Below are 14,864 nucleotides of genomic sequence, written 5' to 3' on the forward strand. Positions count from 1 at the left end.
AACAGTATGGGGATGAGGTAGGTAGATTGGGTGGGCTATTTACCGATAGACTATGTACAGCTGCAGCGATCGGTTAGCTGCTCAGATAGCAGATGTTTAAAGTTGGTGAGGGAGATAAGTCTCCAACTTCACCGATTTTTGCAATTCGTTCCAGTCACAGGCAGCAGAGAACTGGAACGAAAGGCGGCCAAATGAGGTGTTGGCTTTAGGGATGATCAGTGAGATACACCTGCTGGAACGTGTGCTATGGGTGGGTGTTGCCCATCATGACCAGTGAACTGAGATAAGGCGGAGCTTTACCTAACATGGACTTGTAGATGACCTGGAGCCAGTGGGTCTGGCGACGAATATGTAGCCAGGGCCAGCCGACTAGAGCATACAGGTCGCAGTAGTGGGTGGTATAAGGCACTTTGGTAACAAAACGGATGGCACTGTGTTAGACTGCATCCAGTTTGCTGAGTAGAGTGTTGGAAGCCATTTTGTAGATGACATCGCCGAAGTCGAGGATCGGTAGGATAGTCAGTTTTACTAGGGTAAGTTTGGCGGCGTGAGTGAAGGAGGCTTTGTTACGGAATAGAAAGCTGATTCTAGATTTGATTTTAGATTGGAGATGTTTGATATGAGTCTGGAAGGAGAGTTTGCAGTCTAGCCAGACACCTAGGTACTTATAGATGTCCACATATTCTAGGTCGGAACCATCCAGGGTGGTGATGCTAGTCGGGCGTGCGGGTGCAGGCAGCGAACGGTTGAAAAGCATGCATTTGGTTTTACTAGCGTTTAAGAGCAGTTGGAGGCCACGGAAGGAGTGTTATGGCATTGAAGCTTGTTTGGAGGTTAGATAGCACAGAACCCCTGCCTCCTACTTCCCTCTTCTTCATTAGAAACTCCACTCCAACTCCTAAACACCAAACTCATCTACACTGTCACGGCACAGGAGTCCTCTTTCCCTTTCTGCCGTTGGAGTCGGGGTTCAACGTGGAACATTGTTGGGGGGGGGGGGGGGGGCATAATGAAGCTTGGGAGGGGCTGCGGGCAGAGAAAACATGTGACAGCACTGATAAGGGCAGAAACTGTTGAAGGCTCATATCACTTAGCTCCCTGCTTAGCAAGAATGATGCAATGTTTAGAGATAAGGAAGAGACTCCACCCAAAGTGGGGTATGAATACCACCACAGGGGAATCCATGTCTGTGTCTGAATTACAGCTGTGTCGACCCGTTGCTGAGAATTTTCCTTGGTTAAGCTTCTCTAGTGCCCGTGAGTTATTTGCTCTGATAATTAGAACCTAACACTGCTGACTGCTGACTGTTACAGAAAAGCGCTTAAGTGGCAAACAATCACAGTCCTCCAGCGGTGTGAATGTCTACATCGCAAATGACACTCAGCCTCCAATAAAGTGCACTACTTTTGCCTTCGCCCTCTTGTGCACTCTACCTGCCTCATTCTCTCGCTCCCCCATTTAATAGTCTGCTTTAATGAGCAGATCATTAAATGAATGATATTTCAATGGAGCAGACAGGAGAAGTATGTTGTATGTTGTACATAGAAACAGAATGGCTAGAACATACAGGGTTCTCTGTTAGCTCTAGTCCTGCATTGCCAGCCCATTGTCCCTCTCTGCTCCATCATTTTCCATAAACGCCACTCTTTATGAATCATCAGCGTGTGACGGAGAAGAGACAGTCCTAGCCAATGACTACCCACAGTCTTTCAGGCTTTATGGTCACCGTGACACTACCACCGGAGCTATTTATTACATGTCTTTATCATGGCGGTGTGTCTGTAGGCCACTGAGGAGCTCTCAGCCTCTGCTGATCTCTCTGTCAACATGAGACCTGTAGGGACAGCCTGGGGATGTAGCGACAGCCACAAGCGTGTGTGTGCGCGCGCGTCTTTGTCCTGTGAAAGACACAGAGAGGGAAAGAGAAACAGAGAGAACAATGTGTCCTATCAGATTGCGGTCACCTATTGTTTACCCAGCAGGCTTATCACAGGGCACAGGTCGCTGGATGAGTTGGTGCTCGGTCAAAGAACAAAGTCGACATTACCGGCCAGCTAAGCGTCCCCAGAAAGACACAGACACACACACTTTGAAAGATCGTTTCCCAGCAGCCACAACAGAGAATGCCTTCCAATTAATCCCTAGCAGATTGACCATACTGTGAAGCAATTGGATACATATCCCGGGGTTGTCATGGCAACTAGATGTTCTGGAATGTTCCGAGGGCCTTGGAGGTTGTTGGTTTCCTTCTGGACTGGACAGCCGATGTGACTCAGCTTTAGCCTCTATCAAGTCGTTGAATCAACATTACTATTGGCTGCACTGGAGCTCTTCAAATATATTCACAAATGTATCCAAACATCCATAATCTAACTAAGTACATTGAAACCGATATTAAAATAGAGATTCATACATGTTGACGTTACATAAAAATGCTTGTTGGACAGATTCACAGATGAGAAAAGGGCTCTAAAAACCATACTTGCTACACCAAGCTCACATATGTTGCATGTCTGTGATCATGGCAATCTCTATAAAAACATGCTTCTCTTCTCATTCATCAACTGGTCTGGCTGGCACACAGGAATGACGTAATTAATACATTTCAGCTCTTCAATGTTCTGATTTACACAACATGAATAATCCCCAACTGTCCAGTAGCATGGCTTCACACTGGACGCCGCGGCGATAGTCCTGTTGCTAGGCACCGCCAGCAGCCTACCACTGCCCTGTTCTGTAATCTGTCACGGGAGATGGCCCTGGATGGCTGCCGTGGTGATGGCTATCGGGTGTTAGTTACGTAAAGGAGAGGAGGAGGCCGGGTGCTATTCTGCTGACGGTGTGACCCGTGTTGCTAGGGACACTGGGCGGTGTAGTATTATCATCCTGTGATTGATGGAAAGGAACCAGCGTGCACTAAACCACACACGGCTCTTCATCTGAGAGGGATTTTCCCCCTCGCTTTCATCCAGAAGCCTCTTTCTTCTTCTACATTTCTATCCCGCTCTTGCCCTTCAGAAATTCTCTCTCCCTTTTCTTCATCATTTGATTCTCCCAAGATATGACTCTTTCCTGTCTCCCTGGGTCCCCACCTTCCTGTGTGTAACCCTCTCATTCTTTCTCCCGGTCACATATCTATTTATCTCCATCCTTCTCCCTCTCATTATTTCTCTGTATTGCATCTCTCCCCCTCTTTATCCCTTGCCCCTTTTCTCAATCCCAGTGAGCCATTTCAACAGAGGCCTGGTCTCTTTGAAATGTCTTTCAGTGACACTGACACTGACACTGCCCTCTCTGGGTCAGCCCACTCCAGGGCAGAGACCAAACAAACAGGACATAGCACACAGACCGCAGAACCCTGGCTGTACCATTCCACCACTGGGTATAACCACTATCCGTTCTCCAGGGTACACACACCAACTGCAGCAACAACACTTGTTGCCCCTTGTATGAGAGACTGAGGGGGAGGCGAGAAAGGGATGGCTAGAGGAATAGAAATTAATTGCTTGAAACCTGCATATTGGGGAAAGGGGGATAGCTAGTCAGTTGTACAACTGAATGCATACAACTGAATAGTGTCTTCCGCATTTAACCCAACCCCTCTGAATCAGAGAATTGCGGGGGGGCTGCCTTAAAATTGACATCCACGTCGCGGGCGCCCAGTGAGCAGCGGGATAACTGCCTTGCTCAGGGGCAGAACGACAGATTTTTATCTTGTCAGCTCAGGGATTTGATCCAGCAACTTTTCAGGTACTGGCCCAACGCTCTAACCACTAGGCTACCAGGACAAGCAGCATATGTTTTGTATAAATTGTGTTGTATAATGAGCCTTAAATATATGTTGCGGTTCTATTGCTGGAGATGCTATTGTTAGGATGGAGAAGTCAGCCAATAGGAGGAAGTCAGGGAGAGAGTTCATGGAAGACTTTATACTATACCTGGCAACTGACCATGATGACGACACAAACAATACATTCTATGGAAATGGAAAACCATTATGTTATAGTATTTTTTATTTTACCTTTAACTAGGGAAGTCAGTTAAGAACAAATTCTTATTTACAATGACGGCCTACCCCGGCCAAACTTTCCCCTAACCCGGACGACGCTGGGACAGTTATGTGCCGCCCTATGGGACTTCCGATCACGGCCGGTTGTGATACGGTTGTGATAGCTTTGCATGGCTACCCAGACTCCTTGCGCCGTTCAAACGCTATGCCACGCTAAAATACGAAAAAATGCGGGCCGTCTGATTGGTCCCAGAAAACAATGGGTTGGGCCAGAGCCAGAACACACGTGGGTGAAGCGGTGCATTTGAAGTACATAATTGGCTTTGATACTTTGATTGGTTATAGGCGATCCAATCGTTGACCACTTTGTTTTCACCACAAAACACGTCACCCAAACAACTTTAAATGTGTCATATTCAGACTAAAGTCTGTCGCGGACAACAGAACGAATGAGGAGTCAGGCAAGGGTAGGATACCACCGATTGTCATATATTGTGGCTTAACTGACATTGACTTGTGTGTAACATACATCAGGATTCTCATAGTTGAGCAGAGTGTACAGACTGACTCATTGTAGAAAACCACAGGAAGTCTTCTTGAAATTGACAAGAAACAATGGCATTCTACAGCGTCTATTCAAGTCCAGCTTCAATCCCCTCCAGAAGGGACATATTCAGAGAAAAAAAACACAGCCAGTGATTTTTAAGTACATTTATGTTTTTTCCAACAAGGAAAGAGTGTCATTTGAACGTCAAATGAGGATTATGGAGGCTACCTTAATGATGTATAGTTATTCCACTAGTCTCTGCTCTGTAGAGCTACAGTATTTGGTTACAGTGATTTTCAGCACATTCCTGTGGCTCTCACTTCTTTTTTTGGCAGATAATTCTGTTCCTAGTGTTAGTTTTTTTACTCTTGAAATTAGAACCTATGAAAGCTTAACCAAGTTTATTCTTCCCAGAGGATCAATACAGCTGCATTAGACAATATAATTTCCACACAAGCACTGATATTTAACCCTTCCTCCTTGGCCGAGTTTCCTTCTATACATCTGAACAGCCAATGCATCTCTGTTGCAAAACAGAACCTTAGTGATATCTGTTCTTCCTCACTTCATCTGACCTGACCTCTGCCCCAAAGTGCTCACTCCTCCCCAACTCAAGGCTGACAAGTTGATTGGTACCAGACTGTGTCTCGTCTCCTCCCAGAGGATCCCTCCCATAGGATCCCTGATGGCTAACCATAACATATCCTGACAATGTAAACGGTATACATTACCCTCTCTCCCTCAGTGACATGAATAAGCACATTTCAGATTCTCAGAACCAAACACTAGTCAATAGGTTTCTCTGCCAGTACTGTTCCCACATAGATAGCAGCATAATAAATAACTGACAGAAACGGAGAGAGTGAAATGTCAGATAGTGACATTTCCATATACTGAGCGCCTCGCAAGCATATGTTGTTTGACTTTCAGAGATGTAACAAATGGTGTTTTTACCACAGAATGAATCAAGGCCAGTTCATACAAACAGCGGAGCTAGTTGGTACACTACTAACCTCTACTAAACAGTAAACATGGTCCATAATAGACAGAATGTGGCACTTCAAAAAGAACCAAGGACACAGCACACATTACCTCACTATAACCATTTAGATGTATACCTAGTGTCTATTCTGGACTGTGAGTCATTCTATTGTAGAAGAAAAAGAGGGTGGAAGAAAATGTGACAGAAAAGCAACAAGAGAGTAAATTTAGCTTCAGAACAATCAAATCGACAAAAGCTGTGAGAGAATCTGCTAGAAGCTTATAACCACAGAAATGTGATTACTCCAAGAGCCTACTAACACTGAACACTCCCATCTAAACATGGCTCCTAGGCCACCAGTATAAATAACGTTAAGCCCCTGGTTGGCCTTACCAAAACAACAACTCGCTGTCCCAGTTGGGTTAAAAGCGGAAGACATTTTGGTTGAATGCATTCAGTTGTGATTGACTAGGTATCCCTTTTCCTTTCCTTTCCCCCTCACCCACTACACCCCATTCTCCCACATCTGCTGCTGCCAAGCCTAGGGAGAGAGGAAGCATATTGGAGACCGGGTCAAGGGTCACCGGGAGGGGTGTGTGAAATGGGGCGCACAGCCCTCAGTGATCAACTGCTCGTTTTGAGACTGGTCGGAGGTATATGTGTGTTTGGACGGGGGTTTGGGGGACCGATGGTGCTACCGTGGCAACAGGCTCCCAGCAACAGCAGCCCCACCTCTCGCCCACTCCTCCCTGAGGCTGGGTATCCATCATGATCAGGTGGGTCGGTTCCAACTCTTAACCTCTGATCTTGATCTTTAACTTAAAACACTTGACAGTGATCAATGGGGATAATGGTGGTGACAGTGTCCAGGACATTGATCTAACAAGCTTCTTGCTACACTACGCTGTAAGGACAGAGTAGCCTACGTTACACCTAACAAACAAACCGTTCCCCCCCCCATTGAATTCCAGTATGCGTCAACTTCAGTGTCTGGCCATTTTCACAGCTTTTTGGCATAAATGTTATCACTAAGTTACTAGGAGGTAAATCCCCTGACCTCCTTGGTGAAGACTACAAACAAGCAGACATGGTGACTGTGGGAGTGGAGTTGAGTAACCTTCATGTCTAAAGGGTCAAACGTTCAGGGAAGCAGAGTGCAGAGGCTGTGGTTGCATGTGTGCCTGCGTGTGTGGAGGCCTGCGTTAGATTAGAGAGATTGTTAAAACATGGAGCACTGCTCAGTGTAGCCTGGAGGATCTGTCTGAATGGATTAAACTAACAGGCTTAAACAGCCCACAGATAGATAGCCCTGCCTACTGCCTACTGCCTCGCTAACTGGCCTGACTACAGATCACACTATTACACACAGGAGACAGTGGGAGACAGTGGGAGACAGAGAGACAGAGAGACAGAGAGAGAGACAGAGAGACAGAGAGACAGAGAGACAGAGAGACAGAGAGACAGAGAGACAGAGAGAGAGAGAGAGAGAGAGAGATTTAGCTTTTGTCTAGAGAAACCTCATTGGTCACGTTACCAGAGAACTGAAGGTGTTAGCCACAATGTGTACCTATTAATATGAACTGGCATCAGTGTTAGCCTATGGTTTATGTTAATTAACAGATTCCTACGTGGTCATTGGCATATGCCAACAAGGGCGTGCATCAGCGCTGGCCTGTGTCATCATTAGCATATTTCAGTGTTGTATTAGCATTAGCCAAGGACTGCATTGTTCTGACTTCCAGACTGGCCCCTGGAGGACAGATGGCCAAGGACAGCAGTAAAGCCCTTCAAATGCCTTTGTGAGGCTCCTTCATTGAGCTTGTTGACACTCCCTGTCCCACCTCAGCCCAGTTTAGCTAGTCCCTACAGGCCTGCATTCCGTTATCAACGTGTAGGTCATATCACGGCGGCAGTGTAGCCTAGTGGTTAGAGCGTTGGACTAGTAACCGGAAGGTTGCGAGTTCAAACCCCCGAGCTGACAAGGTACAAATCTGTCGTTCTGCCCCTGAACAGGCAGTTAACCCACTGTTCCTAGGCCGTCATTGAAAATAAGAATGTGTTCTTAATTGACTTGCCTGGTTAAATAAAGGTAAAATAAAAAATAAAATCAACAGAAACACTAGTACACTTGTAGCCTACACGTACTCTTGCACTCCAGGGACACGTATAGAGTTCTAGAGACAGACACTAGAAAATGTGCGCATGTATTAGCCAATACAGTTTATGGATGGGGTGGAATTACTCACACAATTTCACTAACCCAACCTTAATCCGCCAGTATCAAATGTGCCGGTTAGAATAAAAGACTGGTGTGAAAGAGGGAGACCTGATGAAGTACATAGCATCATTGCAGGATTGCGTACTGAAAGCTGAACATCTGTTGTTCACTGGTACAGGCTGCATCTTAAGTGTGTTTGTCAGCAAGACTACTTCATTTCATATTTATGGATGCTTCGTGCATGCCTTTCCCATCAGTGGGGGGGTTAGAGTGAGGGGTGTGAGGTGAGGCTCACGAGGATGGAACACTGACCTAATAACTTTCCCTGTACAGCTGGTGTGCCAACCTCAACTCCAAGAATAGCACACACCCTTTCTCACTTTTCAGCTACACACACACACACACACACACACACACACACACACACACACACACACACACACACACACACACACACACACACACACACACACACACACACACACACACACACACACACACACAGCAGCTGGTCCTAGAATACAGGGAACGAACAACACATTGGTGGCGGGCCTCTGTTAGAGTGGAACCATTTCTGTCGCTCTAGTCACCAGCCAGGATATATATATATAAACCACTTCAAGACTCTGATACAGTCATTGAGTAAGACTTCTATTATAGTGCCACCATTAAAGTGATACGAAAAGGATTTAGGCAATGAAGCCTTTTATCTACCTCCCAAGAGTCAGATGAACGTGTAGCATGCTAGCTGTTCCCATAGACTTCCAGTCGTTACGCTACAGCTAGTTAGTTTCGCGAGCCAATGCTACCTATTCACTTCCTTCATATTGGATACAGAGACATAAAAATGGTATCCATGAGTTCATCTGACTCTGGGATAGTAGCTTTTGGCTTCATTGCCAAAATCCCGAACTATCCCTTTAATAGGAGTGACACACACTTCAACTCTCCTCTACTTTGGAAATGTTTCATCTCTGGAGGACAAACATTGAGGTCGAAGCCAACAAAAAGTGTGGTACTACCATGCTCACTGAATGAACAAATAGGGAGATAGACGGCATCCACTGGGACAGTGACCTCCCCAGCAGCCACACATGCAGGTTGGAAGGCCGGTCAAATCCACAGGAAGTCTGGCCCTGGCGCCTAGAACAATGGGCCTGGGGAAACAGGCCTACTGCCACACAAAGGGACTGGGAGGGGGATGGAAGGAGGGGAGTCGGAGCCACATTAACAGCTCAAAATAAGCAAGGCCAAGCCTGAGCCTAACGTGGATCAGACTGAAACCAGCCCAGACCAAACCAGCCACTGTAAAACAGGATACAAGCCAGGCTTGGGCTGCTATAGCGATAGCTAATAAAGAAGAAGCTCACAGCGAGTGGCGACATGTTGATATCAATGATATCCATCACGGCCATCTGAAGAGTGTCGTGGGGGAGGAGAGCAGTGGGCGAAGGGCAGCTTGATCTGAATTGTAAATGAATGTCAGTTTGGATGTTCAGTTGCTCACTGGGGCAGATGACAAAGCCCTGGGGATGGGATGCTGAGTGAGAGGGGGAGGAGATAACGGTCTACAAATGGTCCTGTAATGGATTCTACTAGAACTTTCCCACCGCGCCTGTGGATAAACAACGCTACGTTTAACGGACCTCCACAGCAGCCCACAATAGAGCACTCAAAGATCAATGGAGAAAATGTTGCAGCAGACTACCAAAAACACACACACAAATCAGACAGACCCATTGACATAGTGTAACATAATGCCCAAGTATAGGTATAGTTCTTTCTGAGAGACTTTGCTGAGTAGTATTCTGTAGGATTAAGAACAGTAGAGTTAGGATTTTGACAGGTGGTGCCGTCTCAACTATCTAATCATGTCTGGAGACAGATTGATCAAATCCCCTAAAGAAACTTAAACTCAGTCCCACAAAGCTTGGTTAATCATCACACCAGAGATACAGTCTCTGAATGATCTAAATCAACAGACATTCCACTCTGGCCACTCTTCTCACAAATCACTCCAACACGCCATCTCTTTCTCTCAGCCTGTCCTTTCCTCTCCTTTCCTAACAGCCGATGGCTCAACTCCTCCGACTGTTAACTTGTGCCCCAGTTCAACACAGACACACAGGCAGATGATCAGAGGGTTGGGGTGATCAGTGCGAGGGCAGCAGACAGGGAGGCATATGGGCTCAGTGTGGTGGATGCTCAGCAGTGTCACATCTGAGGATCAACGACGCGCCACAGCCTGAGATCAACACACTGGCAACAAATGGCTCCGGTGCAGACTTAACCACAAGCAAATAAAGAGAAACAGCAACATGAATTGTCACAGAGACAACACACACACATTTGTAGAGACGAGACGGGAACACAGACAGGAACATCCCACAGTGTCATAACCTGAGCACCGTTGAACTGCCTGTGCCTCCTCACCCTGGCGCAAATTAATCCTCACAGAATCTAAATATTAGCCCCAAAATAACACCCCGATCAGCACTCGGAATGTCCCAAAATCCTGCCCCCCCCATAGAGAGGCTAAATGTGTCTGATTAAACACGCAACTAAAGGAATCCTGAATCCTCCCATTCTAGAGTCTTGTGCTTGGAAAGTACTAGATGAGTTTCCTGAAGGACAAAGGATTCACATCACAAGCAATCACAGCTCACTCACTTCAGGTAAAGCTGTTCCATGAAGACGCTCAGACCGTTAAGTAATTCTGAACTTCTAGTTATATAGAGACTCAGCCATGGAGACGCTCAGACCGTTAAGTAATTCTGAACTTCTAGTTATATAGAGACTCAGCCATGGAGACGTGATATCATCTGTAACAACAGCATGACGAGACCATACAGGAACATGGTCTACTTCTCCAACAGAACCACGTGCAAAACACTCAATGTCAAAGAAAGCTCCCTTTCTATAGAAGGACTATGTCAGAGAGGAAATATTTGAACACAACAGGAGAAGACGAGTCTGAATCTGCCAGGTAATTCAATTTGAACAGGATGCAAACTAATTAAAAACATGCAGCAACACCAGAATACTGCTCTTTGGCAGTGTTCCAGTGACTCTGAACGCAGCTCAGTTGGCCCCTGGACGTAGCCAAGTGGAGGCTGGCGATCGATGGGGGGCCTCTGCTTTTGTTCTTAGCGGGCTGTGCACTTTGTTCAGTCACTGATGCAAACCGGGAGGGGTGACCCTGAAATCAATACTGGACCTGCATGGTTAACACAGAGTACTTAGAGCTTGCTATCGCACTGAACAAACTCACAGCCTCGCCAAACACAAACAGAGAGAGGACCGGAGTCCAACGCTGATTGAACCTAAAAGATGTGCAGAGATATAATCTCAGTTCTTCGAAACTGAGGAAGGGTACATGGGGTTGGAACTATTTTATTAGTAAAATAACGATGATTATCCTCAGTAGCAGCCTTTGTAAACAAACAAAAAAAAACATCCTAAAAGCCTCCACTTTTGCATCCTTCACTGTGCTTCACTGAAACACCAGCATCATAAGAAGTGTTGGAGTTTTATCATTGAAATAATGACATTATAGCCATTGCTTTCTTGCGCTCTCTTTAGTCCACAAAAAACAGCCTGGACAGGTCTGACAAACGTGTGAAGAAATGTCCCCAATACCTTTCAAATACCTTTAACCCAGTTCACCGGAGACTACAATAATGTAAACAAGGTGATATCAGCCTGCAACTCTAGCCATTGTCCTTATGTTGTTGTCTTTAAATACAGCACATAATGTATTACCTTCAGACTGTAAAATATGTTCCAAATAAATGATATGCATTGACAGTGTCACTAAGATTCAAGTGTATTAGTTTAAAATCAGATAGATCGTTTTTAGAAAAAAAAATCGTTGTTTTGCATAGTTACCTCATAGGGAAAAGGTTCATAAAAATATAAATAAAGTCATCTTACCGGCTAATTCGTCCGGTTCCAGCCCAGTTTCGGTGTCTATTCCGCATATCACAAAGTAGTGAGCAAAACGGCAAGGCGCCGCTCCAGAAGCCGCGTTGGTCCCACTCATCTTGATTCACAGATCAGCGTGCTCCCGTTCCTAGTACTCCAACCGAGACATCTACATAGCGAGAATAAAACGGGTTTTTAAACTATTCTTTAGTCTATGTAAATGGCAGAATGATAGTTCCGACGCGCGATTAAATTCGTTTTCTGTTCATCAAATATATATTTACATTGACTGAAATATCGAAGGGAATACTTGCTGGTTGTCAGCTCTTGGTCGCACTCTTGGACAATACTGACCGAACGGAGTTGGAAACGCTAGCTGTGTCTGTGTGCGTGTGCGTGTGCGTGTGCGTGTGCGTGTGCGTGTGCGTGTGCGTGTGCGTGTGCGTGTGCGTGTGCGTGTGCGTGTGCGTGTGCGCTTGCTTTACTGCCTCGCGAGGGCGGACGCGTCGCAGGGCGGGACATTTAAATCAAATCTGATGCATATATTAGGTCAATTAGGTGCAAAATGTGCACTGTATGTGGTCTACATATTAATAAATATATTGCATGCTAAAGCCTATGTTTAATTTTCTCTGAATTGATTGTTAATAAAAAAAAACGTTATATGGACATTATCTTATGAGATGGGCCTAACATACACTATACAATATAGTCATTAAACATAAGAATGAGTGTGAGTTTTTGTCACAACCCGGCTCATGGGAAGTGACAAAGAGCTCTTATAGGACCAGGGCACAAATAATAAAAATAATCAATCATTGTCCAATCAATGTCCTTTATTTAGCCATTTTACATATAAAACCTTATTTGTTCATCCAAAATTGTGAATAACTCACCACATGTTAATGAGAACGGTGTGCTTGAAAGGATGCACATAAACTACAATGATGGGTTGTATTGGAGAGTGTATCTTAAATCATTTTCCACACACTGTCTGTGCCTGTATTTAGTTTTCATGCCAGTGAGGGCCGAGAATCCACCTTCACATTGGTACGTGGTTGCATAGGGCATCAGTGTCTTCTGAGCGCAGCACTATCCAGAAATGTAGCAGTGGCTTCTGATTAAATTACATTTTCACAGAACCGCTTGTTGCAATTTCGATGAGGCTCTCTTGTTCAGATATCGGTAAGTGGACTGGAGGCAGGGCATGAAAGGGATAACAAATCCAGTTGTTTGTGTCGTCCGTTCCGGGAAAGTACCTGCGTAATTGCGCACCCTGCTCACTCAGGTGCTTCGCTATATCACATTTGACATTGTCCGTAAACTTGAGTTCGTTTGCAAAAAATCATACAATGATGGAAATACCTGTGTGTTGTCCTTGTTAATACAGACAGAGAAGAACGCCAATTTAACCATAGCGTCAATTTTGTCCCGCACATTGAATATAGTTGTGGGGAGTCCCTGTAATCCTAGATTCAGATCATTCAGGCGAGAAAAAACATCGCCCAGATAAGCCAGTCGTGTGAGAAACTCGTCATCGTGCAAGCGGTCAGATAGGTGAACAGTATGGTCAGTAAAGACAACTTTAAGCTCATCTCTCAATTAAAAAAAAAACGTGTCAATACTTCCCCCCTTGATAACCAGCGCACTTATTCTGTATGTTGTAAAAGCTTTACATGGTCGCCGCGCATATCATTGCATAATGCTGAAAATGGTTATTTCGCTGAACACTAGATGGTTTAATCTTATTTTTGGTAGTGAAACGAGGCTACTCAGGCAAGAAAAAAACATCACCCAAATGTATAGCCCTGTTGAAAAGTCTAAATGGACTGTTTGAAAATGTGACTCACATTTGTTTTAGGCATACCCCGGACGGCATTGCTACCCCAGGTTGGGAAGAGCCAGGCTACAGGATTCTGTACATGGCTGACCTTGCCTGGGGTATCGGAGGGTTAAATCCAGCCAGTGTTCACACAATCCATGACAGAGAATTATGGAGTTAGCCAATGTAATAATAGCTTTTCTCCTCTATCCTCCTCCCTGTTCTCCCCTCTTATTCCTCAGACTATGTGACAGGAAGATAGGTTCTCACAAGGGGTCATAATATCCCACTGTCTTCTGAATGGCTGTAAATGAGCTGTGTGTGTTTTGATCTCAGCAGGTGTCAGATGAGAGGCGCTGGGCTGTGGGGGAAAAGGCCCTTCCCAGCACAGTGCTAAAACTCTCATGTTCATTCTCCTCACCTCACCAGTCATTAACCTGAGGAAGTCCATTGTGTCTGTTACATGGGATAGGAATATCAGGGAAATAACAGGCTAGGTACTGTATGTAAGGTTAGGAATTTTCAACTCCTGAAGAGATACATCTTGTATTATAAACTGGGTGGTTTGGCTAACAGCCGTGAAATATCAGATCATATATCACCAGTATGACAAAACATATATTTTTACTGCTCAAATTATTATTTTTAAAAACCTTTATTTAACTAGGCAAGTCGGTTTACAATGACGGCAATTGTGCACCACCCTATGGGACTCCAAATCACTGCCGGTTGAGATACAGCCTGGAATCGAACTATAGTCTGTAGTGACACCTCTAGCGCTATGATGCAGTGCCTTAGACCACTGAGCCACTCGGGAGCCCAATTACATCAGTAACCAATTTATAATAGCAATAAGGTATCTCGGGGATTTGTGCTATATGGCCAATATACCATGACTAAGGGCTGTTCTTACGTACGACAGAACTTGGACCATATCCCATGCCTTATTGCTTAACTATACACTACCAGTCAAACGTTTTATAACAACTACTCATTCAAGGGTTTTTCTTTATTTTTACTATTTTGTACACTGGAATAATAGTGAAGACATCAAAACTATGAAATAACACATGGAATCGTGTCGTAACCAAAAAAGTGTGACTACATCATGAAGCTGGTTGAGAGAATGCCAAGAGTGTACAAAGCTGTCATCAAGGCAAAGGGTGACTATTTCAAAAAATATTTTGATTTGTTTAACACTTTTTTTGGTTACCACTTGATTCCATGTGTTATTTCATAGTTTTGATGTATTCACTATTATTCTACAATGTAGAAAATAGTAAAAAATAAAGAAAAACTCTTGAATCATTTGGTTTTCTAAAACTTTTGACCCGTAGTGTACATTCTCAACAGGCCTCCACC

The 14,864-nt window shown here is 44.9% G+C and overlaps 1 protein-coding gene across 11 annotated transcripts in view; it reads right to left on the bottom strand.

The window, feature by feature from the left end:
- Positions 1-14,864, bottom strand: part of LOC123994593 (DENN domain-containing protein 5B-like) — a 118,661-nt gene that overhangs the window by 78,450 nt on the left and 25,347 nt on the right. For 5 of the 11 annotated variants that reach the window (XM_046297385.1, XM_046297384.1, XM_046297380.1 and 2 more), the window contains exon 1: positions 11,690-12,065. In XM_046297385.1, coding sequence (XP_046153341.1) covers positions 11,690-11,798 — 109 coding nt within the window. In that variant the 5' untranslated portion in view covers positions 11,799-12,065. Of the gene's footprint in view, positions 1-11,689; positions 12,095-14,864 lie in introns of those variants that run through there. The other 6 variants (XM_046297376.1, XM_046297377.1, XM_046297375.1 and 3 more) reach the window with 5 other exon arrangements.

The sequence above is a fragment of the Oncorhynchus gorbuscha genome, linkage group LG14 (assembly GCF_021184085.1).
Source record: "Oncorhynchus gorbuscha isolate QuinsamMale2020 ecotype Even-year linkage group LG14, OgorEven_v1.0, whole genome shotgun sequence".
In the NCBI taxonomy this organism is placed as follows: domain Eukaryota; kingdom Metazoa; phylum Chordata; class Actinopteri; order Salmoniformes; family Salmonidae; genus Oncorhynchus; species Oncorhynchus gorbuscha.